This window comes from Indicator indicator, chromosome 2 (assembly GCF_027791375.1).
Source record: "Indicator indicator isolate 239-I01 chromosome 2, UM_Iind_1.1, whole genome shotgun sequence".
Taxonomy (NCBI): Eukaryota; Metazoa; Chordata; class Aves; order Piciformes; family Indicatoridae; genus Indicator; species Indicator indicator.
This window is the reverse complement of record NC_072011.1, coordinates 6,983,752-7,009,173: the sequence shown is the minus strand read 5'-3', so window position 1 is coordinate 7,009,173 and position 25,422 is coordinate 6,983,752. Positions and strand designations below refer to the sequence as shown.

Here is a 25,422-nt window from a genome sequence, read left to right as displayed (position 1 = left end):
TTTGCTCCTTACTGTTCTGGAGCATCTGAGCTCCTCCAGTCACAAGATGAGCAGAGTACAACTTGTGTGGGATTTTATCTGGGAATTTAAATACTGTTCCCAGCAAGTATTTTGGTCCCAGATTTTTATTTCCTCGTCCAGTTTGCTTTAATTGTACAATACTGAGGGTCAACATATGGTCCAAAAACCTACACCAACCACTGGCAGCACACATTGCTATACAGTTAACAAGCAGGGATCTGTGGGTGGTACAGGGAGCTGACTCCCAAATGCCATAAACCTTGACTATGAGCAGTTTATTAACTCATTAAGAGACAAATAAATGTGGCTGTATTTTTATAACAGTAAAGCTAATTTTGTTTAAGTGCTAGCTAGTAGTTATTAACGGAACCAGAAATGTGTATCATGGTTAGCCTCTGCTCTCCCCCAAAGTTTCAGTGTTCCTTTACTAGAGAAGGGCTGAGAAGCACAACCAAATGCCAGTTTTCACCTCAAGATTTTTGTATACAACTGAATTATTTTCCAGACTGAAAGCAGTAGCTGTTGATGGTTTTGAACTTAAAAAGTTTTGAACTTAAAAAGTCAAGTCTGAAGTGCCTACTAATGCTTAATGTTTTGGGGATCTGAGTCACTAACTTCAGTTTCTTTTTTTTTTTTTTTTTTTATTTGATCTTAGCTGTTTGCTAAATATTTAAAGTGAAGGTTCTCTAAGTTTTCTGCTCAATGGCTGAAGTTATAGGTTAATATGAAACCTATTTAAACTTCTAGAAGGAGTGCACAGAAATGAGAGATTTGTGGGGGCATCAAAGAGGAAAATTAGAACCACAGAATCTATCTGGTTGGAAGAAACCTCAAAGATCATCCAGTCCAACCCTGACCCAGTACTGAAGGGTCAGCACTAAACCATGGTTCTAAGTGCCAGGCCCACACACCATTTGAACACCCCCAGGGACAGTTACTCCACCACTTCCCTGGGCAGACCATTCCAACATTTGAGAACCCTTTCAGTGAAGAAATATTTCCTAATACTCAGCCTAAGCCTCCCATGGCACAGCTTGTAACCATTTCCCTTAGTCCTGTCCCTTGTTATCAAGGAGAAGAGGCTGTTTGGGTAAATATGAGGGATTAAGTTCTGTAAGTTAGCCTGGGCAACTGTATCCTTGAAAAAGATAAATTGTAACACCTTGAAAAGAGCAAAAGCAGACTTGCAGAGTGAATCAAATGCAATCAGCTGGTGAGAATCTGTTATACGTGGTTCGCTGCCTGGTTTCTTAAAACAAGCAAATACTTTTTCAGCTAAAAAAAGCACTTGGGTAAATAGAACTTTGTCTTTATATTACTCAGCCAACAAATGTAGGGTTTTGGGTTGTTTTCAGTTACATTGGAAATCTGTAGTAATATTTTTTTTGAATGGTAGAATATGCAAAAAGAAAAGAAAAAAAAAAAGAAAAACTGACTCCATAAAAAAATGTATGATCAGTGAAAAGTATTTTTACATTTGAAATATTAAAATGAGCTTTTCAGAGTAATCCAGTCCTCGCCACATTGCTTCAGAGTCTCTCCAGATACATGTTTTCCCCTTCAGTTTTCCAGTTAACCAGAGATCTTCTTAAATACTTCTGTCAGGAGATACAGACTTGCTGTTGCTGGGGAATGGGTAAAGTTCTTATTTCTCACATAAAATCAACGGGATTTTAAAAACGTTGGTGGTGTCAATATTTCTCTTTCGTATTTTGTTGGAAAACAAACCTCAGCTGTATCTTCCAGTGTAGCAGAATTCAAGTTAATGCCAGGGCAAGGGTTAACAGAGGCTGATGGGCAATGCTAACACTGCTGTCTCCAGCAGAGCAGAACGGGATAAAGCAGGTCCTTGTAATGTCTGCTCAGCAGATGAGAAAGTCAGTGGATGGCAGGAAATGGCACAGCTTCTTAAATGCTAAAGTACAATTAGGGCCAAATGCAATTGGGGCAATTTTACTTTAAATAAAATGTAACTCTGAAGCTACAAATTCAACTTTACCCATAGTGGAAGGTTTGGAGGTTTGACTTCTGCTCCTGGTTTGCTGTGCAAGTCACTTCCTTTGTTGCAGACATGTGATGCTGTGGCATCTTTATGAAGTATTTTAACAATTAGAGGTTTTAAAAAGTTACTGCTTATTGAAAACATTGCAAATTAACTACAAATCACAAGCAGCGAAGCTAAGGCTCAAAGAAGCAGGCGGCAAAATCCCAAACAAAAACCTAGGGAAAATTAATTTTCTCTGAATAGACTGTGTGCGGATCTGCTGTGTGCACCTTGTTTGGGTTTTTCTAATCAAATACACGGACTGTCATGCAATAATACTGTGCAGATGCTCCTAAAGAAATTTAAGCTGACCCTGGGCTTTTGCCAAGCTCTCGGAGAAAGGTCAACATACTGAAGTGAAACTGCAGCATTTTATCTGCTTTAGAGGTCAAAGGAAGTGTTGCATAAAATGACAAAACATCTGAGCCGAGAGTCTAAAAGCTAGTTTCAGCTTTTGATTTCTAGATACTGACTCATCTTCCAAAGAGTGACTTCTCCTTAACAGCATCACTGCAGGGTTGTCACTGAACGTTTGTAAACACAGCTCTTCCAAGGAGCAGCATTTCATAGGCACTCATCTACCCTTTGCCCAAATATGCATGTGTGGGGCTACTGCAAATCAGCATAAAAAGGCAACGCCCGCTTCTCAACTCAAAAATAAAAGCAGGCACCACTTCTCTTTGAGCAGGGTTTTTTCATGTTTTGCAGCTCAGAAGCCCTTCTTCTCAGTTGTTGTTAAGCACTTTAAGTTTGTCCACTGAACCAATCTTCTCATAACCAGCAGTGTCTTTTTCACACAACTTCGAGCTTCCCAAGACTGAGTAACTGCGGTTGTTGAGAGCATTCAAGCAGGTTGGAAGTTTGTGACTTAACATTTTACCTGAAAGTGGTTACTCATATGAAGGTGGCTTTAATTTGTTCTCAGTAGCAATAAACTACATTCCAGAATTAATGTATGTTCAGTGTTGGAACATTTTATACTTAACTGATGTTAGAGGAGGGGGTCTCACGTTTCTTACCCAGTTCCTTTACAAGCACATTAAGAAGGGTAGAGGCATTTACACGGTTTTAGTATCCCAGTCACTAAATGATTTACTTCAGTCATCTTCTAAATATAGAGCGTTTAATCAGATGTAGCAGTTCCTGGCTGCTCGGCCCTGGGAGCCCCTGTTGCCCAGAAGCAAAGTATTTATAACTAGGTAAGGGTTCTGTCATTGGAGATCTTCTATTTACAGGGCTTAGTACAGTATGTTAAACAGCAAAGCTCCACAACTGCCGCCCAAGCGCGCCCCCGGAGGGCTGTTGCCAGCATCTCTCCGGGAGCCGAAAGCGCCCCCGCCAGATCGACCGAACTCGGTCTTCCTCCGTACCCTTGCAGCTGCAGCTTCTCCGCGGGCCATCGCCATGCCCCGAGACGTGGCGGTGCGCCCAGCAGTCGCCGCTCCTGCCCACCCCGTGCAATAAGGCTGAGGTTCCCACAGGCTTCGGGGCGTTGGGTTCAGCACGGCTCGGGCTCGCCGCGATTGAAAGCCACCCACCCCGGTTCCCGCTCTGGCCCGGCCGCCTCATTACTTCCGCAGGCTGCGGCGCCGGTGAGGGGAGGGAGGAAGTAGTGGGGCAGGAGCGGCCGGCCCGGCAGCAGTACGAGCCCCGGTCTGGGACACAGCCGCCGCCACGTCGGGCTGCCCCCCTCCCGCCAACAAGATGGCGGACGCGTGACGTTGCGCGCGCTGTCACATGACCTGTGTCACGTGCCGGCAGGACCGGAAGCGGCGCGGCCTCCCCCTGCCGCGGCTGCCGGGCCGGCCATGGGCTGGGTGCGGGCCGCCGGGCAGCGGCTGCGGCAGCGGGCGCGGGGCGCTGAGGTGCTGCGGGAGACCTGCCGGCAGTACCCGCTCTTCTGCTGCCTTCTCTTGGGGCTGGGCGCCGCCACCCTCCTTCTCAACCGGTAACCGGGCCCGGCCCGGCCGGGAGGGCTGGGGCGGGGCGGGCCCGGTGTAGCGCTGGTACCTTGTCACGCAGTAATTTTTACTTCCTGTTTATTTATAAGGTATCTTCACGTTTTAATGATCTTCTGGTCATTCGTGGCTGGTGTTTTCACCTTCTACTGTTCATTGGGACCGGATTCCCTTTTGCCCAGTTTTCTTTTTACAATAAAATATAAACCCAAGGTAAATATGTTTGTTAACCGTTCCTGTGCTTTCTTTAAGTTTGGTATGAATTTATATCGGGTAGCGATTCTTGTACAATTCTAGCTGCTTTCTGAAACGCTGCACTTCAGTACCAGCTCATCTACCAATAGATGGATGTTTTGTAGCAAATACAGAATGATTAAGACTTTGGATTTTTTACTACGTTTCTGCATAGTCCCATCAGGCCTCTGTGGCTGTAAAGCTGGGGCTTGGGACTACTCGTTTTTTCACTTTTTTGTGTAGAAGACATGAGAAATTGTGTAGTTGCGTAGTTGTGTTGTCTTTTATTGATGTGCTTTCTAAAGGTGCTCTTTTGGTAAGCCAGCACTGCGTCTTCTTTCCTGATTTTGGTCAAACGTCTTTAAATTGTACAGCATTTGAAAGGAAAACAAAAAGACTTTGCTAAAGGAAATTGCTGTTTTCCGCTTTAAACCATTGTTAAGTTAGAATTCCGTAGGAGTAAAAATGTTGTACTTAGGATAGTTCAAGGTTATAAGTAAGGCAAGTTCGGGGGAGAAACAACCTGTTGTGTAAATAGACAAAATGATGTTCAGAGAGATGACTGTAGGTGGGCAAGTGTTTCTGTCTCCTTGACTTTGTTGTAGTGGAACTGATCTTTTCTCATACCATGCCGGTTGTTTCTGATACCATGCCTTGTTATCTGCAGTGACAGGACGGGGGCAATGGCTTTAAGCTGGAGAAGAGAGCTTGGATTGGATGTTAGGAGCAAGTTCTTTGCTATGAGGGTAGTGGAACACTGGAACGGGTTGCCCAGGGAGGTGGTTGAGGCCCCTTCCTTGGAGATATTCAAGGTGAGGCTCAACAAGGCCCTGGGCAGCCTGATCTAGTTGGGGATGTCCCTGCTGACTGTGGGGCGGTCAGACTGGATGAGCTTTGGAGGTCCCTTCCAGCCTGACCCATTCTATGATCTTGTTTTCCTGTTGCGAGAACAGCTTTCGTCTTTATGCTGTTCAGTTTTCTGGAATTGTATACTCTTAAAAGGAAATTCATGAATGCATCAATATCTTGAAAGAGTTATCATTTTCAAGAATGTAAACTACTGTAAATATCTTCTCTCAGCAATTAGAATTGCCAGAGCTGTTTCCCCATGGTCACAGTTGTGCTGTTTGTGGCAAGGTCAAATGCAAGAGGCACAGGTAAGCTTATGTGGCACGGGTAAGCTTATTATTTATTTTATTTTGCACATAGCAATAGGAAACTTTCAATTAAAAAGTGACATCAACTTTTCCATGCTCTCCTGCAGACCTACTTTGCTTCTGGAAAACTATCAACCATGGCTGGATCTAAAAGTGCCTTCCAAGGTGGATGCATCACTTTCAGAGGTAATTGTTGCTTCATTTCTGTAGAACCCTGAAATTCAGCAAGTTTTCATTACAGATCTCTTAGACCTAGTACTTCTGGTTCAGTAGATAGTTCAGATGTGTTTCCCATGTATATTAACTTGTTCCTGTAGGAATCAAATCAAAAGAATATATGCTGGGAGCAGTGAGCTGAGGTGGCCTTCTTATTAACACAGATGTGACTTGTTCCTGTGGTTGCCTGCTTAAAACACAGAAGAAACATAAACTGATAAATAATATGGGGAAGAACAGCTGTAAGTGAACATGCCCAGTTTTCAAAAAGTTAAAGGTTTCAGCCTGCTTAGGTAGTTGAAGTGGAGATTTGAAGCTGAAGAGATGATTTGCCCCAGCTACAAAATGGCTCTAACGAAGGTGCATAATGTAATGATAGTTAGTCATCAGATGAAGGTGTAACAAAAGCTGTTTGAAAACAGAGAAAAAGAGTTGTTGGACTTACTCAATGAAAAATAGCATAAATAGCTAGTTTGTAAAAATGACTGTGTATCAGGAATTTTGTTTTGCTCTTTTATCATTAAAAAGAGCTATCTAGAGAGCAATTTTTATATTTTCTTTCTCCTTGATTGACATACTGGGACCTAAATGGATACTATTTTGTCCTTTTTTAAGCCTAGGGAAATATGCAAGCACATAGATAGTTTAATCTGCATTTATTTAGAATTCCAGCTTTGGAGTTCAGTGGTAGGAGAATGAACAATTGACACACCAGAAATGAGAAGATGCTTGCATCTCAGCTCTCAAAATTGACAGCATGGTGTTTGTGGTATAAGCAAACTATATTCATCATTCCACTGTCTGAAGGGGGTCTACAAGAAAGCTGGGGAGGGACTTTTTAGGATATCAGGTAGTGATAGGACTAGGGGGAATGGAACAAAGCTGGAAGTGGGGAGATTCAGCCTGGCCGTAAGGAAGAAGTTCTTCCCCATGAGAGTGGTGAGAGCCTGGAATGGGTTGTCTGGGGAGGTGGCTGAGGCCCCATCCCTGGAGGTGTTTGCAGCCAGGCTGGATGAGGCTCTGGCCAGCCTGATGTAGTGTGAGGTGTCCCTGCCCATGGCAGGGGGGTTGGAACTGGATGATCCTTGTGGTCCCTTCCAACCCTGACTGATTCTATGATCTACTCATGATGGTGTCCTAGGCATGGCCCACAGAAGGAGTAGCACAAGAATAAAAACCTTAAGGGAAGTCTGGACAGTTGAGGAATGTTTTTAAAAAAAAACACAAGTAACAACTTGTTGACTTCCTTTGGTTTAACTTCCTCTGCAATTCCAGAAGCAAATATTTACTGTTTTAAAATTACTTTATTGTATTAAAAATAAGTTTGGGCTTCAGTGTATTTAAATGACAATATTGCTGATTATGAGGCTTTTTTTAATCCTCTTGTTTTATTAATAGAATGTCAAATAAATAAATCTATGCATGTTTAGAATATTGAGTAGCAAGTAGCTGTGGTAATTTACCAAAGGGTGTGGTAAATGCTGAAGAACTGCAAATTTTCCTTTTTAGCTCAAATGGTAATTTAGTGCTAAAAAAGTTCTTAGCAGTGTGTTACTCTGGAGAGATACAAGCAGATTCCATAGTTATCTTCAAAGACTGGACTTTAAAGTCTGTTGCTACACATTTGCTTTGGATTGCTGTTGCTGTGGTTCTGCTTTTACCAAAGCTATGTGGGGCTTTCCAGTGATTTTTATTTCAGTGGTGTGTCCCTTTATTTAGCAGTGTAGGCATGGCTTTTGTGTATCTATGCCATGGAATCACAGAATTAACCAGGTTGGAAAAGACCTTTGAGATCAAGTCCAACCAATCACCCAACACCATCTAATCAACTAGACCATGGCACTAAGTGCCTTATCCACTCTTATTTTAAACACTTCCAGGGATGATGACTCCACCACCTCCCTGAGCAGCCCATTCCAATGGCAAATCTCTCTTACTGTGAATAATTTCTTCCTAACATCCGACCTAAACCTTCCCTTGTGCAGCTTGAGACTGTGTCCTCTTGTTCTGTCACTGGTTGCCTGGGAAAAGAGACCAACCCCACCTGGCTACAACCTCCCTTCAGGTAGTTGTGGAGAGCAATAAGGTCTCCCCTGAGCCTCCTCTTCTTCATGTTTCTTCTTCCTTTCTTTTCTTTGAGTGCCTAACTAGAGGAAAGTGCCAGACCCAAGTTTTGTGCCTCTTTGGGCCAGTGAGCCAGAGTAATCATCTTTGATGGACTCACTCTCAGCCACTCTTGTTGCCTGTGTAGGATACTATTTGGAATGAGAAATCTCACTGCATTGTTCCCTGTGGAGACTCTCCTGCTCTGGTTGAAAGGGTAGCAGGTGTTCCGCCAACACCATATTCTCCTTCACCATCTTGCTCAGGGGAATTGGATAGTCTGCTTCAGCTTGGAAGGAGACACTGCTCTTACTTTCTTTTGTGGGTTAGTCATACATTAGAGGGAAGCTGATACAGGGAGAAATTAATTAAGATTAATGAGATTCTAAAGGAGTGCAGAGTGCTGCCTGCTTCTGAGAAGCAAATATTTGGAATAATTCTGGATTTTTTTATTTTTTTTTAATTTCAGATTTTTTTTTTTCCTAGTTCTTTCTTTGCAGGTTGTAGACTGTGGGCAGCATTCTCATTTCCAATTGTTTCTAATTTTGAATCAGTTGTATAGTCTTTAAGCTCGTGTTTTTACATGCTTACAGAATAATTTAATGCACTTGCAAATCAGAAGAAACACAAGTTTTTTTCAGAAGTATGAATTTTTCTCTTGGATTGTGATGGCAGTTTGTCTTGTTTTGCAAATTCTTCATCTTTTGGAGTCATGTTTTGGTTATCTAGCTGCTGTACGTGGTTAGAACAGTAAGAAACACCGAAGCTTGGACTTTCTTCCCCTCTTCATTTATGTACATTATTGCAGTTGAACTCTTAAACTGCCTCAGCTATCAGTATTTGATAGTTTGACCTGCATCCTGCACAAAAGTAATCATAGAGTCATAGAACATTAGAGATTGGAAGGGACCTCCAGAGATCATCAAATCCAGCCCCCTGCCAGAGCAGGATCACCTAGGATGGTCTGCACAGGAATGCATCCAGGTGGGGTTTGAATGTGCCCAGAGAAGGAGACTCCACAACCCCCCTGGGCAGCCTGTTCCAGGGCTCTGTCACCCTCACTGGAAAGAAGTTTCTCCTCATGTTGAGGTGAAACCTTTTATGTTCAAGTTTGTATCCATTATTGTCTTATTACTGCACACCACGAAAAAAGACACTGGCCCCCTTCACTTGACACTCATCCTTCAGGTATTTATAGGCATTGATCAGATCCCCTCTCAGTCTTCTCTTCTCCAGACTAAACATCCCCAGGGCTCTCAGTCTCTCTTCACAGGGGAGATGCTCAAGTCCCCTAATCATCCTCATGGCTCTCTGTTGGATTCTCTCCAGCAGGTCTCTGTCTCTCTTGAACTGGGGAGCCCAAAACTGGACACAGTATTCCAGGTGTGGTCTCAGCAGGGCAGAGCAGAGGGTAGAACAACCTCCCTAGCCCTGCTGGACACACCTTTCTTGATACACCCCAGGATCGCATTGGCTCTCTTGGCCACAAGGGCAGATTGTTGTTCCATGGAGAACTTTGTCTCCACTAGGACTCCAAGGTCTTTCTCCATGGAGCTGCTTTCCATCAGGGCATCCCCTAACCTGTCTTGGTGCCTGCTGTTATTTCTCCCCAGGTGCAGGACCCTGCACTTGTCCTCATTGAACTTCATGAGTTTTGCCTGCACCCAACTCTCCAGCCTGTCTGGATCTTGTTGGATGGCTGCACAGCCTGACCAAAGTGGCCAAAAGTCTTTTTGAATTTGGATGTGATACCTGGTCAGTTTTTATGTTGTATGTAATTTCAGGTCCTTCAGATTCTATAAAAAAGAATTTAATTGTGTTATTCAGTTAATGAGCTTAATTTTTCCCCTACAATCACATTTTTGTTGCATGAGGGATAGTCGCAAGTGAAACCTGTGGAAAGCTTCTTAGCTACTCATGATCAGATGAAAAAAATGCCTTTTAGCATCAAGGTGCTGTCTGTTAATCTCACTGATTTTTCTTTAATTCTTTAAGTTCTCAAGTTTTTTATTTGATTGTGGGACCTGAATTTTATCTCTTTTTGTTTCTCTTCTGAAAGAAGTGGACAAATGCATGATAAGAAAGCAATCACTGTCTTAAGTGTGCTCTTTGCCAGTCCTCAACTCTTGCTTGCAGCACAGTGGCTTACATGCTTTCTTTTTAGGAGTTTCTTATTCTACCCTCAGGAGTTATTCTCAGCTGTCCAATTATACCATCTTATAAGGCTGTTCTTGTGCTTTCCTTATCAAATCCTTGCTTTTTCCCAGTCTACTTTGGTACTTCCTGGTACTTCTGACCTGCTACTAATTGATCACTTGCCTCTATGCTTCCTCCTCCTGACACCTGATGTCTGCTCTATGGCAGTCCAAGAAAGACTGACTAGCTTGCTGTCTTAGGCAGTGCACAGTAGAAAATATTTTCTCTTTGTTTTTAATTCAAGCTGCTGCTTATATTGCTGCCTGCTGGACTTGGTTTTATACTTGTAGTCTCTTTCCGTTTCCAAACTGCTCACACACAGGCTGGTTGCAGAACATGAAAAATAGCTGAGGTTTAAATGAAATGACTCATCATTTGCAGTTGAAACTGAATAATAATAGACAAGGAAATTGCTTGTCATTAGCTGTCATTCTCTGAGGTGTCCTATCCATTCTGTTGTGTGTGTAGTGTGAGCAGCTGAGCTTCATTAATAGTGTTGCTAGCAGGGAAGTGGGTACACCTGTCCTGCTTTCCTAGTGCTTTATGAAAGGGTAGTGGGTGATGCAGCAGAGTTTTTTCTGACATAAGGAATCATGCTGGTATGTTCTGGAAGGCTCATGAAGGAACTGTATGGATCATATACCTTGAGCCTCAGTTACTGGCACTCAGTTGCCTGTTATTTCTTGAGTGCTTGGACTTGATGGTGTCTAGAGGTCCCTTCCAACTCCTAACATTCTGTGATTCTGTGATTTTGTAGTATGGATGATTAGATAGGCTGGAGAGTTGGGCAGGGGGAAATTGAATGGAATTCAGTAAGGGCAAGTGTAGAGTCTTGCAACTGGGAAGGAACAGCTCCATGGATAAGCATAGGTTGGAGACTGACCTGCTGGAGAGCAGTGAAGGGGAAAAGGACCTGGGGGTCCTGGTGGATGGAAGGTTGTCCATGAGGCATCAATGTGCTCCTGTGGCCAATAAGGCCAGTGCCATTCTGGGGTGGATTAGAAAGGGTGTCGAGAGAGGTTCTCTTCTCTCTCTACTCTGCCCTGGTGAGGCTGCATCTGGAATATTGTGTCCAGTTCTGGGCCCCTCAGTTCAAGAAGGACCTCAGGGAACTGCTTGAAAGAGTCCAGCACAGAGTATTTATCAGCTGCTCCAGTCTGAAACGTTGAGAGGAATTGAAAAGGCTGTGGTGTGCAATTTACCGAGTGTGCTTTTATAATCATGAGTAGAGCAGAGGCATGTAGTGCTCTAAACCCAGTATAAATTTAGTAAGCCTTGAATTCTTTGCAGTGCACACAGTGTGAATGAGTGGAGCAGCAGGTCTTGTAATGCTTGTTCTAGAAATGACACTTGTGTGTCAGCTGCTACATTCAGCTTGCCTTTCAAGCAGATGTTGCAGAGAGTGGCTTGCTTTGCCAAACCTTTCCTTCAAGAGAATGTGGCACAGCAGCCTCCCATAGAAGCACACATGTTCTGCCTTACTACCCTCATCAGCACTGCTGCTGGGGGGAACAAACTGATCTTTAAAGCAACGATTCAGATGAAGGGATAGGTTGCCATAGGTGGAGGTAGTACAGAGGGTGTCGTGGCATTAAAATGAAGGAGGGGAGATACCATGAAAATTTCATCCTTTCTTCACCTTCATCATGCTCTTTTTTTTCTTGGCACTGTCTGATGTTTCCCCTTCCCTTCAGAAGTTTTCTTTTTGCTATTTATTTTGCAAGGACTGTGACAATTACTTTCATGTAGGTATAAGGAGAGATGCCAAAGCAGCAGTCCTAATGTATATGATGGTGTCAGCCTGTTGATTGCACGAAGGCTGTCACCTCCTCTTCCTTCCTTCAGTGACACTGAAAGCCAAGATGAACCAGGACATGCCTGTGATGTGGCTGCAACAGCACTGGTTCTTCCTGATTAAATGAGATTCTGCAACGTGGAAAAGGCAACCACAGGCTTGACCTGTGTGGAACAAGTTTGATGGAAAGGACGGAAGAGATTCTCCTACAGAGATCCATGTAGGCAGGATACGCAGCAGCTAGGAAGTGGAGGGAGAAGGCCATGAGGATATATGTAGGACAAGAACTTTGGGAAGTGCTGTGTTTGGGTCTTTAGGAGATGACTGGACCCTCAGGCAGGTATTGTTGAAATCTGTGGTGCAGGATGTGGAGAAAGGAGAGCAACATTCTTAGGAATTGCTTTTTAGGATTCTTCTTTTCCTTTCTTTGTGACTGGTGCAAACTGGAGAGGGACCTGGGGGTATTGGTTGATAGCTGACTGAATGTAAGTCAGCAGTGTGCCCAGGTGGCCAAGAAAGCCAGTGGCATCCTGGCTTGGATTAGAAACATGGTGGTCAGCAGGGACAGGGAGGTGATCATCCCCCTGTACTCAGCACTGGTGAGGCCATGCGTCGAGTATTGTGTTCAGTTCTGTTCCCCTTGGTACAGGAAGAACATTGAGGTGCTGGAGCATGTCCAGGGAAGGGCAACAAGGTTCATGAAGGGCCTGGAGCACAGAGCCTATGAGGAGCATCTGAGGGAGCTGGGATTGTTCAGCCTGGGGAAGAGGAAGCTGAGGGGAAACCTCATCACTCTCTACAACAACCTGAAAGGAGGTTGGAGCAAAGAGGGGGCAGCCTCTTCTCCTTGGTGTCAAGCAACAGGACTAGAGGAAATGGTTTCAAGCTGCACCAGGGGAGTCTTAGGCTATGTACTAGGAAGTATTTTTTTCACTGAAAGGGTTCTCAAATGTTGGAGTGGTCTGCCCAGGGCAGTGGTGGAAAGAGTGTGGACTGATGTGAAAAATGAGATAAGGACTGTCTGAGGTATGATTCAGTACCAAACAGTAGCCACAGCACTGCCCTTTGTGTTGTCAGTAGTGCTTGTGGCAGCTGCTTCAAGTTGATACCTGATGACGCCACTGCTTTTTTTTCCCATTTGCACAAAGCACCGATTATTATGCAAAATGGTTAATTTCACAATAGGATCACAGTGTATGCGTTTCTGTGTTAAACATCTATGATGTGTGAACTGTCTGAGGTTTGGCAGGTGTATCTCTAACTGTTCTAACAAGGATTTGTGGTGAACTGTCAATTTTGTAATGTGGTTGTCTTTGTTCTGCACAGGTGCTCGAGTTGGTGCTGGAAAACTTTATTTATCCATGGTACAGGTATGAGCTTCACCTGAACATGACTATTTTTGATTATCATAAGTATTTGTCAAACTGGTTTAGAAATAGACACCTGAAAATAAAAATTTCTCTTTGTTTAGTAAAATATAAAGAATGCTTTTAAGTGCTACTGTTTGATTGTTTTGTTGTCTCTTAGCACAGCAGAACAGACCTTTTAGTAATTTAGGCATGATAGAGGTGATTCTGGAATGTGTATTTCATCCTATAAACACTTTGAGATTGTTTTTATATGTCAGTTTTCTAATATCTCTTATCTGGGTGTACATAATGGTGTGATAAAAACCTGTGCAAACACTCAAACCCTGACAGTTTTATTTCTGGATTAGAAGCATGCTGATCTTTCATATTGCTTAAAAACAACAGAAAACTCAGGTTTTTAAAACCAAATTCTACTTTTAATTAATATAGAAAGGGTATTTGGAATACATGCTGTGGCCACCTTCTTGCAAAGCATCTGGTGATTTGCTGAGTCTTAAGGCTGTGAGTGCTTATGCTGAGCTGAATAGAGCAATATGCTATAAGTCACTTTAAAATGTTGTATAAAGAATAGACTAGGGCTAATAATTTTTTCCCCCTTTGTACCTTTATATATTAGTTAATGTTTCAGAATAGCTTGTAAGAAGATACTAAAAATATATGTTTTTAAATGGCATGAATGTGTTAAAATAACATTTTGCCTCAATTCAGAATTTGACTTTTTCACTGGATAGAAGTGTTTGGTTTTGTGATAAAATAAATTCAGACCTATTTTTTTCCTTCTTCTACTCTTTGATTTTTTTTTTTAATATTTTTTTAAAATTTTCTGTCCTTTCTTTCCTTTTGTTTTTGTTTGTTTGTTTGGTTTGGTCTGGTTTAGCTTTTGTTTCCTCTTTTGGAGGATTCCTCTCTGGAATTCAGAATTTTCTGGGCAGACTTATTTTGCCTGATTAATTTTTAATTGTGGCTGATACCTGCATGTCTCCATCTGTGTGATGCACGAGCTCCAAACTTAACTGCTTATGCAGACAGCAGAGGGAGCTTTAGTACCATCTATTGTGAAGGAACAAATTGGAAAACTCAAAAGTTTTGTGACTTTCAGATGCAGAAAACTAGAGCTGTTTGATAAAGTAACAAATGTAAGGGATTTATCTTCCGTATTTCATATCTTGAAACTGGTGGAAGATTTCTTCAGTGTCTTTCTTCTTTGGACTAACAAAGAAACTTTGATTCCACATGCTTCTTACATCTCATGACACCCAAGAGCGTGGAAATTTGGAGTACATCATATAGTGGGGTTAGTAGTAAGCATGTATAATTAGAAATGCAGTGCAGAATATACTTGGTATGGAGCCAGCCAGCCTAAATGTTACATCTTGCCCTCTGCTGAGCTGTCCCTGCAGTGTATTCAGTTTTGCATGGCTGCACCTCTGGGTTTTGAGCTACCTCCACAAATTCACACCTTACTGATCAGACCCAAAAGCTTTCCATGAACTTGAAGTCCTTACTGGGAGTTCAGGGGTATCTAAGTAATTCTGCAGGAAACAACCTGGTTCTGAAGGGCTTACTGGTTTCAGCTTAACAGCACTAATGTCAGATCTGGTCCTCTTCCATCTAGACATTCAGGTGTTTCTGTGCTTTTCTGTTTTTCCACCTTCAGGGAGGTGTGAACTCTGTGTCTGTATGCAGCCACTTGAGGTTGGTCTTGTACAGCATCTTAGTTCTGACCTTTCTTACTTGGGTGTACCTATGCTGTTTGTAGAGCTCAGCCCATCCTGAAAAAAGAACTCTTGAATTCATGAAATGTTTCTTCTTAACTAATAAACCTCACTGCCTGGATAATTCTTCACAGAGCCAAATGTGAAGAAGCCTTTGCATTCAGACTATCCTTATTTAGCAGTATGGATAACTACCAGCAGGCAATTCAGACTTGCCAGACTGGGTTGGCAAAACAGTTTGCTGCTTTCCCTTGCAGAAAAGTCTGGGCATAATTCCTGGTGCTAACTTCCCCCTTTCAAGTGAATGCAGTTTTGTAGAAGCTACCTATTTTTAACTAATTTGTTTTTCTTGTGCCCTGCCATCTGATGTTGTCTTATAGCACCTTTCACACTCTGGGCATATCTCACTCAGAAGCCTGGAGAGTATGGCAGTTACTAGAAATGCATTTTGCAAGATAAAAATCACAGGTTTATTGCTCAGGAAGTAAAGTGCTGTAAGCAGGGAAAATCTATGCTTTATGCTTGTTTCATTCATAAACTGTCTAGGAATTTGTAATATTTTGTTAGCAAGTTAAAATTTAGAGGCAAACATCCTTAAACTTGGATCAGTTTAGAGGAATGAAGGTTAGTACACAGAAGGCAGTGAACTCTGCTGAAATAGATAGTTATACCTCTGTGTGTTTTTTATTTGGTGTTTTTCAAAGCAATTATACTGATTATATGTAGTTGAATTTATTTATGTGTCTAGCTGATCTAGTTGAGGATGCCCCTGCTTACTGCAGAGGGGGTTGGACTAGATGACCTTCAGAGGTCCCTTCCAACCCAGACCATTCTATGATTCTGTGATTTGTGTGGGTTTTTTTTTTCAACTACCTGAGAAGAACAGAGCATAGTTGTAAGTAATCCAGGTTTGTAGAGCTATGAAACTGTTCTGAGTCTATTGCTTGTGCTGTATGTTGTGCAATAAAACTGTATAGTATCCTGCTTATACCAAGCTCATTTTAAATAGAAGAGTCTGAAAGTTTGAAAGAGTTACTCTATGCTTACTAAATTTTTGTGGTCATTGATCATAGAATTGTTTTGGTTGGAAAAATATCTCTAAGATCATCAAGTCTAACCATCAACCTAAGACCACCATGGTCATTAAACCATGGAATTGATGCTATTGCAACTCTAGTTATAGAATCATTGGGTGGTTTGGGTTGGAAGGGACCTCCAAAAGTCATCTAGTCCAACCCACCTGCAGTGAGCAGGGACATCCTTCATTACATCAAGTTACCCAGAGCTCTGTTGAGCCTGACCTTGAATATCTCCAGGGATGGGGCCTCAACTACGTCCCTGGGCAAACTGTTCCAGTGCTCAACCACCCTCATGGTAAAGAACTTGTTCCTAACATCCAATCTAAAAGTAGACAAGAGTACTTCTCTAGTTTGAAACCATTGTCCCTTGTCCTATCACTCCAGGCCTTTGCAAACAGTCCCTCTCCATCTTTTCTGTAGGCTCCCTGCTCCCTTCAGGTACTGGCAGGCTGCTATTAAGTCTCCCTAGAGCCTTCTCTTCTCCAGGCTGAACACCCCCAGCTCCCTCATCCTATCCTTGTAGCAGAGGTGTTCCAACCCCTTGATCATTTTCATGGCCATCTTCTAGACCTGCTCCATCAGGTCCATGTCCTTCCTGTGTGGAGGGCTCCAGAGGTGGACACTGCTTCAGGTGGGGTCTTACCACAGAGTGAACTGGCAGAATCACCTCTCTATGTTCTCTCAGATGAGATTAGAATCCAGTAATTACCACATTCTTGTAATACATTTCTATGAAAACATTTTTCTTTGGTAGTGACTAAAACTAGTGTTTTTACATATGGGGCTGCTTTGATTTAAAATGCAAGCAATGCACAAAGAACTCAGGATTTTTGTTGAGTTACAAACCATAACTTTACAGTTGTATGAACCTTGCAGTTTATTGAGTTTATTGTCTTCGTTATTTTGGTAAGAGTCGGCCAAATTTAGTAAGTGACTGTGGTGGGTTAAAATTAGCCCCCAGAATGAAATTGCCAGACCAGCTCAGTTGAAAGCAAATCAAGATATATTTACAGTGGGGAAAAAAACCCACTTTGATATTTGTTTATGGTTGTTACTTATCAGCAGGTCCCACAAAACTTTGCCTGTGATAGCAGTTGGGTGTATCTCTTCGGAGATGTTTGACTCAGTAACTGTTTACGATTAACAGACTGAGCCTTTTTCTTTTAGCAGATCTCTGTGTTGCACTGACAGTTGCGTTTTTAAGATTTTCCTGAAATTCTGGGAACATGCAGGCAATTTAAAAAAGTGTTTCCAAGGAAATTATTTGGATCTTCCACTGTGCCACTAGAGATTGGAGATTTTACAGGTTCTTGATGTTTTGGGTTTGGGTTTGGTTTGTTTTTGGTTTTTTTTTTCCACCAGTCATCAGTCTGCTGGTGATTAAAAGAATGTCTCTGCAAACCTGTGGCACATTGTGAAAGTATGTGACATCAAGTCATGTCCAAGTAGAATCAGCCAAGGTAATGGTTATCCAAGTGTCAATAAAATAACAACCTCTTGGTCCAAATTACTTCATGTATCTTGATGCCTGTCAAATACCAGTGAGACAGTTGTAGCATTTGTTTCCTAATCCCTTGGCTTTCTTTAACAGTGTGGGTATGTGCTAACCATGCTGTTTCCAGCATGTCAGCTGCTGATCTTAAAACAAACCTTCCCCTACAGTATTCCTATCTGCATATGATTAACTGTTGGAGGATGGTTGTATTCCTTATGCCAGCAATTAGTTGCATACCTCGACCATCAGGTCACCTGTATCTGTACCTAGCAATTTATCTTCAGCACGTGCTTGAGTGTTTTATAACCCAGGCTAACACTGCTTTAAAAAATCAGACTCTGAGCAGGGTAAAGTGGTGTCAGAGGCATAACATTTAGTCTTCTTTTAGTCTAGAGAAGAGAAGACTGAGAGGGGATTTAATAAATGTCTATAAATATCTGAGGGCTGGGTGTCAAGAGGGAGGGGACAGGCTCTGCTCAGTTGCACCCTGGGATAAGACAAGGGGTAATGGATATAAACTACAGCACAGGAGGTTCCACCTCAACATGAGGAGGAACTTCTTCACTGTGAGGGCCACAGAACACTGGAACAGGCTGTGCAGAGAGGTTGTGGAGTTTCCTTCTCTGGAGACTATCAAGACCCATCTGGATGTGTTCTTGTGTAACCTGTGCTAGATTCTATGGCCCTGCTCTGGCAGGGGACTTGGACTCAATGATCTTTGGAGGTCCCTTCCAACCTCTAACATCCTGTGATCTGTGATTTTTCAACTGTTGTTTCATATACTGATTGTATTTTATTTTAAATGCAAGGAATATTTGCACTTACTATATAGGCAGAACCTCTTATTACCAAACGCTCTGATGGCTTTTATGTGTGTTCGTTAGCTAAAGCAGGGTGAAGTTTTCTTTCTTGTGTCATTACTCAGCTATTGCAATGCAGTTTTACCAATATCTTTAGTCATACTCTAATGTGCATATATACCAGAATGCTGCTAGATTTTACTCTTTCTGTTGCATTTTGTGGGATGCTGTTATGATCTGTTTTCTCATGGAGTTTAGTTGCAGTTTCTGTGTCTAAGACTTTGCATCTTTATTTTCATTCAGTTTCCCAAGAAAGATACAGAGTTCATTCTGGGGTGTGTTAGAAGGGCTGTGGTTAGAAGGTTGAGAGGGGATCTCCTTCCCCTCTACTCTGCCCTGATGAGGCCACCTCTGGAATATGGTGTCCAGTTCTGGGCCCCTCAGTTCAAGAAGGACCTCAGGAAACTGCTTGGAAGAGTCCAGCACAGAGCCGCAAAAATGATCAAGGGAGTGGAACATCTTCCTTTTGAGGAGAGACAGAGGGAGCTGGGGCTCCTTAGCTTGGAGAAAAAGAGACTAAGGGATGACTTCATTAATGTTCATAAATATGTAAAGGGTGAGTGCTAAGAGGATGGAGTCAGGCTGTGCTTGGTGATGCCCAGTGACAGGACAAGGAGCAATGGGTGGAAGTTGAGGCATAGGAAGTTCCATGGAAACAGGAGGAAAATTTTTTTCCCTGTGAGGGTGATGGAACACTGGAACAGGCTGCCCAGGGGGGTTGTGGAGTCTCCCTCTCTGGAGATATTCAAGACCTGCCTGGATGCATTCCTGTGTGATCTGCTCTAGGTGATCCTGCTCTGGCAGAGGGGGTTGGACTGGATGATCTTTCAAGGTCGCTTCCAGCCCTTAACATTCTGTGATTCAATGTTTTTATTCCTGAACCAACTTTTCACTGAACACACAGCAGATGGAAACTAGCAAGCCATATAGGAAGTTTAGATGACATTTTGGCACAGTGATTCGGCAATCTCTAATTTCTTATTTCTTTGTTTCCCATGTTAAACAATTTCAATTCTGTTCCAAGTAGCTATAGGTTGAGCTTCTTGTTTTGCTTTCTTCATAACTGGTGGTTTCACATTTCATAATACATCAGCAGTAGATCAATTTGTATAAAATAAGTTCTGTCTTTTGTCTTTTTCCTGTGCTATGTTTCTTTTCACTTCTAGTCCAAATTTTACATTTAAAAGAGAATATTATTGTATTAAATGGCATCTTAAGTATTAGAACTTGCTGAAAAAACACCAGTGAAGGTTTCCTATTTGAAAGAGGCTGAACTGAAATACAAGGGATATACCTGTTTTCGTTAAAAGCTATGTGAGAAGCTACCAATTTTATAATAAAACTTAAAAGAGGTGAACAAAGCCAAATTAATACTAAACTAGAAGAATATTATTTGAATTCGAATGCAATATGGAAACCCCAGTGTTGACTAGCTTAACTGGAGTACGTGCTTGTGGTACCCTTAGTACCAAAAGCTTTGCTGATACTAACTCACTTTCACTTCATGCCACTGAATTGGGAAACATTCATGTATGTGGAAACTAAGATTTTGCTCAATCAAAATCATGCAGACAGCGTATTAGAGCAGGAATTGGTGTATAAGTCCAATTTACTGAAATATTTCTGAAGCCATTGTTGTGTGCACAAACATAGAGGGGGGGGGATGCTGTGTCTTCTGCTCAGACAGAAGACAGCTTGCTTTCTGCCCACACTTGGTAGCTTTCAATTCAGTTAATACCAGCTGAAATGTCAGCATTAAATGTTGCTATTCCAGCTTTTAGTAGTGCCAAGTGCGTGGTGGTTGGGGAAATATAGATGTACTTTATTTTCTTCCATGACATGCTTTATAACATTGCAGAAACATTACCGACGACGAATCCTCTGTGGATGAGCTCAGAGGCACGCTGCGGTTTTTTGCGTCTGTGTTAGTTCGGAGAATTCACAAGGTAAGGGGACTTTTAAATGATGCTGGTTTTCTGTCAGAGGTTACTGACATCCACCTGCAGGGAGTTCTTTAACCTATTTTGTTTTAATAGTGATTCTAAAGTCAGTCTTACAGAGAGTATAGGCAGTTTCCCTCAAAGCTGCTTCGTTGTGTTTTCAGTTTCCTCCTTCTGAGCTTGTCTCATTCCTGGTTATAAACCATCTCTGAAGAGTCGTCTTTGGAAGTGTTGAACAGCAGACTGGATATGTGTATTTGGTTTGGCTGAGCTGGAGTTAATTCTCCCCAGAGCATCTTTCTAGTGCTGTGTTTTGCTGTGCTGTAGCTGGGTGTTAATAACACACCAGTGTTTTGGCTACTGCTGAACCAAGAACCAAGGCTTTGCTTTTCCAGCATTTCCCCATCCCAAGAGCACACTGAGGGGTGGGCAAGATCTTGGGAGGGGAAACAGCCAGGCCAGCTGACCCAAACCTACCAAAGGGGTATCCCATGCCACATGATGTCAGCTCAGACGTAGAAGCTAAGTGAAAGAAGGAAGTGTGGGGACATCATTGATGGCATCTGTCCTCTGGAGCAACTGCTACAAGTATTGAAGCCCTTCTTCCTGAGAGTTACCAAACCATCATCTGGCTTGATGGGAAGTAGAGAATAACATCTTTGTTTACTTGTGCTTCCACGTGCAGCCTTTGCTTTTGCTTCTCATTATTAAAATTGCTTCTACCTTATTACAGGCCTTTTGTTATTTTTGATCCTTTCCCCTGTCCATTTAAGAAGGGGAGTGATACAGAGTGGCTTTAGTGGGTAGTTGGCTCCCAGCCAGGGCCAAACCACCATAATATAGCATTGAGCAACATGATGTAGTGAATGATGTCTGCCTATGGCATTGGGGTTGCACTGGGTCATCTTTGAGAGTCCCCTGCAACCATTCTATAATTCCATGATTCTTTTTTTTTTTTCATTTATTTATACCAGTGCAAGACATTATTAAAACCTTGGAATAATCTTCAATCTCTCTTTTGGTGACTGAACCCAAGTGGAAACAATTTTGAGAGTTATTGGAAAAAGCTATTAGAAAATAGTAATGTACCTGTCTCATACCTTCTGCTTGCTTGACTTGTTTAAATGCGGACAACATCTTTACATTGTCTGTACAGTACAGCCTGCCATTAAGTGAATGACTCACCACAAGAGTTAAAACAAACATGGTTCTTACACTAATGTAGTTCTGAGGAAACATCCTGAGGACTAAAGGTTCAAATTCTGCCTTTGCTGTGTTTAATATATTAGCACATAGACTCTTGTTTCTGGTAAAGTACTTCAAGCCTGTTGTACAGGAACTGCTCTAACTTTCTGGCTGTTCTAAGCAGGAGGAGCTGCTAACTCAGTTTCCAGATTTATGCAGTGCTGGCCCCTCTGCTGGAGCAGCTACATAATGCGTGCCTCTTTTCCCCCTCCTTAGCAACAGTGATATTTCCAGAGCTACAAGTTGGACACTTACTCTGTCATGACTGATTAACAGACTGATTCTATCCTAGTTGTATATCAAATCCAGATGACTTTCTTGTTTACTCCAACTCAAGTTGTTTTTTTGCAGTGAACATTAAGAAATATCCATCAAGTGCAGACATTAAATGAAGGTGTGAAACTGGAGGAAGTCTTTCAAAGGGAAAAATCTAGGGCTAGGTCTTAGGCTTTAATTTGGAGTTAATACATGCAGGTGTTAGTTGCATTTTTTTGTAGGTCTGTTGTTGATTCAGAAAATGATGTCTTCTCTATTGATCATTTAATAAGGTGTTAATCATGCTTGATTATCAACTATAGCATCTTTATGTAGAGTATTCGTTTACCATGTCTGCCTTTGACAGTATATGAAGTGAATGCAGTATCTTTAGTTTAGTGGACAATGCAGATGGCAAAACCTCAAGATGCATGCACCAGGATGGGTATAGCCCTGATAACCTTAATCTGAGCCTACTTTGAGCAGGAGGTTGTGCTAAGAGGTCCATTCGTGCCTGCATTCTTGTATAATTCTCCTTTCATTTGCACAGCCATCAAGGAAAGTGTAAATGCAGGACTCTGATACAATCCTTGATTAAATCATAGAATCATTAAGGTTGGAAAAGACCTTTAAGATCATTGAGTCCAACCATAACCCAACTACCATGCCCACTAAAACATATCATGAAGTGCCACATCTACATGCTTCTGGAACACCTCCAGGGATGGTGACTCCACCACCTCCCTGAGCAGCCTGTTGCAACATCTCACCACTCTCCCAGTAAAGAATTTTTTTCCTAATAGCCAATCTAAACCTCCCATGGCACAACTTAGAATCATAGAATCAGTCAGGGTTGGAAGGGACCACAAGGATCATCCAGTTCCAACCCCGCTGCCATGGGCAGGGACACCTCACACTACAGCAGGCTGCCCAGAGCCTCATCCAGCCTGGCCTTAAACACCTCCAGGGATGGGGCCTCAGCCACCTCCCTGGACAACCCATTCCAGGCTCTCACCACTCTCATGGTGAAGAACTTCTTCATCACATCCAGTCTGAATCTCCCCACTTCCAGCTTTATTCCATTCCCCCTAGTCCTATCACTAGCTGATAACCTAAAAAGTCCCTCCCCAGCTTTCTGGTAGCCCCCTTCAGACACTGGAAGGCCACAAGAAGGTCACCTCAGAGCCTTCTCTTCTCCAGACTGAACAGCCTCAACTCTTTCAGTCTGTCCTCATAGGAGAGGAGTTCCAGCCCTCTGATCATCCTGGTGGCCCTTCTGTGGACACCTTCCAGCACATCCAGATCTTTCCTGTAATAGAGGCTCCAGAACCGGACACAGTACTCCAGGTGGGGTCTCACCAGAGCTGAGCAGAGGGGGAGAATCACCTCCCTTGACCTGCTGGCCACACTTCTCTTGATGCAGCCCAGGATCTGGTTGGCTTTCTGGGCTGCAAGTGCACATTGACAGCTCATGTTGAGGTTCTCATCCACCAGCACCCCCAAGTCCCTCTCCTCAGGGCTGCTCTCCAGCCACTCACTGCCCAGCCTGGATTTGGGCAGTGCTTGGGATTGCTTAAGCCCATTTCCTCTTGTCCTGTTGCTAGCTACCTGGGAGGAGAGACCAACACTGGGCTCACTCCAGCCTCCTTTCAGGTAGTTGTAGAGGGCAATAACATCTCCCCTTAGCCTTCTCTTCTCCAAGCTAAACAGCCCCAGGTCCCTCAGCCACTCCTCGTATGCCCATGCCCTCCAAACCCCTTACCAGCCTCATTGCTCTTCTCTGGAGATGTTCCAGGACCTGAATGTCTTCCCTATACTGTGTCACCCAGAACTGAACACAGTACTCAAACTGTAGCCTCACCAGGGCCGAGTACAGAGGCACAATTGCTTCCCTACTCCTGCTGGGCACACTCTTCTTCACACAGGCCAGGATGCCATATTGGCCTTCTTGGCCACCTGGGCACACACTATCATGCATCATTCATGCTCTCTGATCTGCTTTTGATCATGTCATATCATTGCTGGTACTAACCATCACCCAGATTCAGTAACTCAGATTTTCTTATGGTTCTGCTGTCAACTGAGCAGGGGCATTTTTTTATGCATATACATAAAGAGGAAGGCTTCGCTTTGTGTTTAGTCCTTGTGGACATGATTGCTGAGGGTTGATGTATACAAGCACTAGAAGCAGAGCATAGTTAACTTGCTTTTGTTGGTGGTCAATCTTCATGCAGAATTGGACTTCATACACTGTGACTTGGAATTCAAATTATGTTATTGTAATTACTGCAATGGAAGAATCATGATGGGAGCAAGTTCCTGATAAATGTGTTAACAATATTGTTCATGGCATTTAGTTCTGTGACGTTGTGTGCATTGCCCAAGAGAGTGAGCATTGCTAGAGTGTCAGCTCATCTGGAGAGTTCATGGGTTGTTTCTTGAGAGTTCATTTTGTGGCTAGAAAGGAAGCACATGAACAAATTACAGAATCACAGAATTGTCAGGGTTGGAAGGAACCTCAAGGATCATCCAGTTCCAACCTCCCTGCCATGGGCAGGGACACCTCACACTAGATCAGATTGCTCAGAGCCACATCCAGCCTGACCTTAAAAACCTCCAGGGATGAGGCTTCTACCACCTCCCTGGGCAACCTGTTCCAGTGTCTCAGCACCCTCATGGGGAAGAACTTCTTCCTAATACCCAATCTGAGTCTCCCCTCTTCTAGCTTAGATCTATCACTAGTCCTATCACTACCTGGCATCCTAAAAAGTCCCTCACCAGCTTCCCTTTAGGCCCCCTTAAGATACTAGAAGGCCACCATAAGGTCTCCTCAGAGCCTTCTCTCCTTCATTAAAATGTTTGATACTTGTCTGCAATAAACCTGGAGGAAAGAAAACCTTGAATAATTGTGATTTTATTCTGTAGGTGGATATTCCAACTGTTGTAACAAAGAAAATGCTCAAGGCAGCGATGAAACACATCGAAGTGATAGCCAAGGCCCGGCAGAAAGGTAATACAAAGACAGTGTGTTGTCAGTTTCAAAGGACAAGTGGAAATGTTTCTTTTTGCATGTTTTTAATTTTATTTGCTGAATATTTGAATCCTCACTGCCTTCTCTTTTAAAGGAAAAATAATTCTCCTTTTGCATTTTTCCTCTGGAGGTTGCAGAGACAAATAGGGAAAAAACTGTAGTATAAGTACGAGTAATCTCTTGGTTTTGATCTTCATTTCCCCACGCTGGAAATATTGAACTTCTTTCTCTGTGTGATAAACAGGAATGTGGTTTGTTGGTGTTTTTTGTTTTGTTTTGTTTTTTTTTTTTAAATCAGAGCAATCAAGATCTTGAAGTTTTTCTTCTGTATTTCAAACAAGGATTATTGTGGTGGTTTTAAGGCTATGCCTTTAATTTCTCCTCACAGAGTTTGAGCAGAAAAGTAAAAGAATGTAAAGAAATCACAATTGGATGTAAGAAAGCAAAATAATGATTATTCTAAACACTTCCATTGGGGAGATAGAAACCTCTAAGAGTCAATACTCAAAGTTCAGTCTGTCTGCTGTTTTTGTGCTAGGCAGTCTAGCAGGGTGCTTCTGCATTTCTATTCTGGCTTTGCTTTGGAGATAACACACCCTCGTACTGACCTTGAAACGCTAAGTTCTAACAACCTCTCTGCTTCTTGTCTGTCTTCCTTTTGCCAGGGGGGTCTGGAGAAGGCAGTGAAGGGGGAGGCAGGGGGACAGC

At 42.7% G+C, this 25,422-nt stretch overlaps 1 protein-coding gene across 2 annotated transcripts in view; it reads left to right on the top strand.

Moving 5' to 3' along the window:
- The first annotated feature begins 4,104 nt into the window (after positions 1–4,104).
- The window catches only part of SNX14 (sorting nexin 14), a 68,421-nt gene continuing 47,103 nt past the window's right edge, over positions 4,105–25,422 (top strand). Inside the window, exons 1-6 of one of the 2 annotated variants that reach the window (XM_054395163.1) lie at positions 4,105–4,236; positions 5,338–5,414; positions 5,522–5,600; positions 13,051–13,094; positions 20,102–20,189; positions 24,609–24,693. In XM_054395163.1, the coding sequence (XP_054251138.1) occupies positions 4,132–4,236; positions 5,338–5,414; positions 5,522–5,600; positions 13,051–13,094; positions 20,102–20,189; positions 24,609–24,693 (478 nt within the window). In that variant the 5' untranslated portion in view covers positions 4,105–4,131. The remainder of the gene's footprint in view (positions 4,237–5,337; positions 5,415–5,521; positions 5,601–13,050; positions 13,095–20,101; positions 20,190–24,608; positions 24,694–25,422) is intronic. The other variant, XM_054395154.1, reaches the window with a different exon arrangement.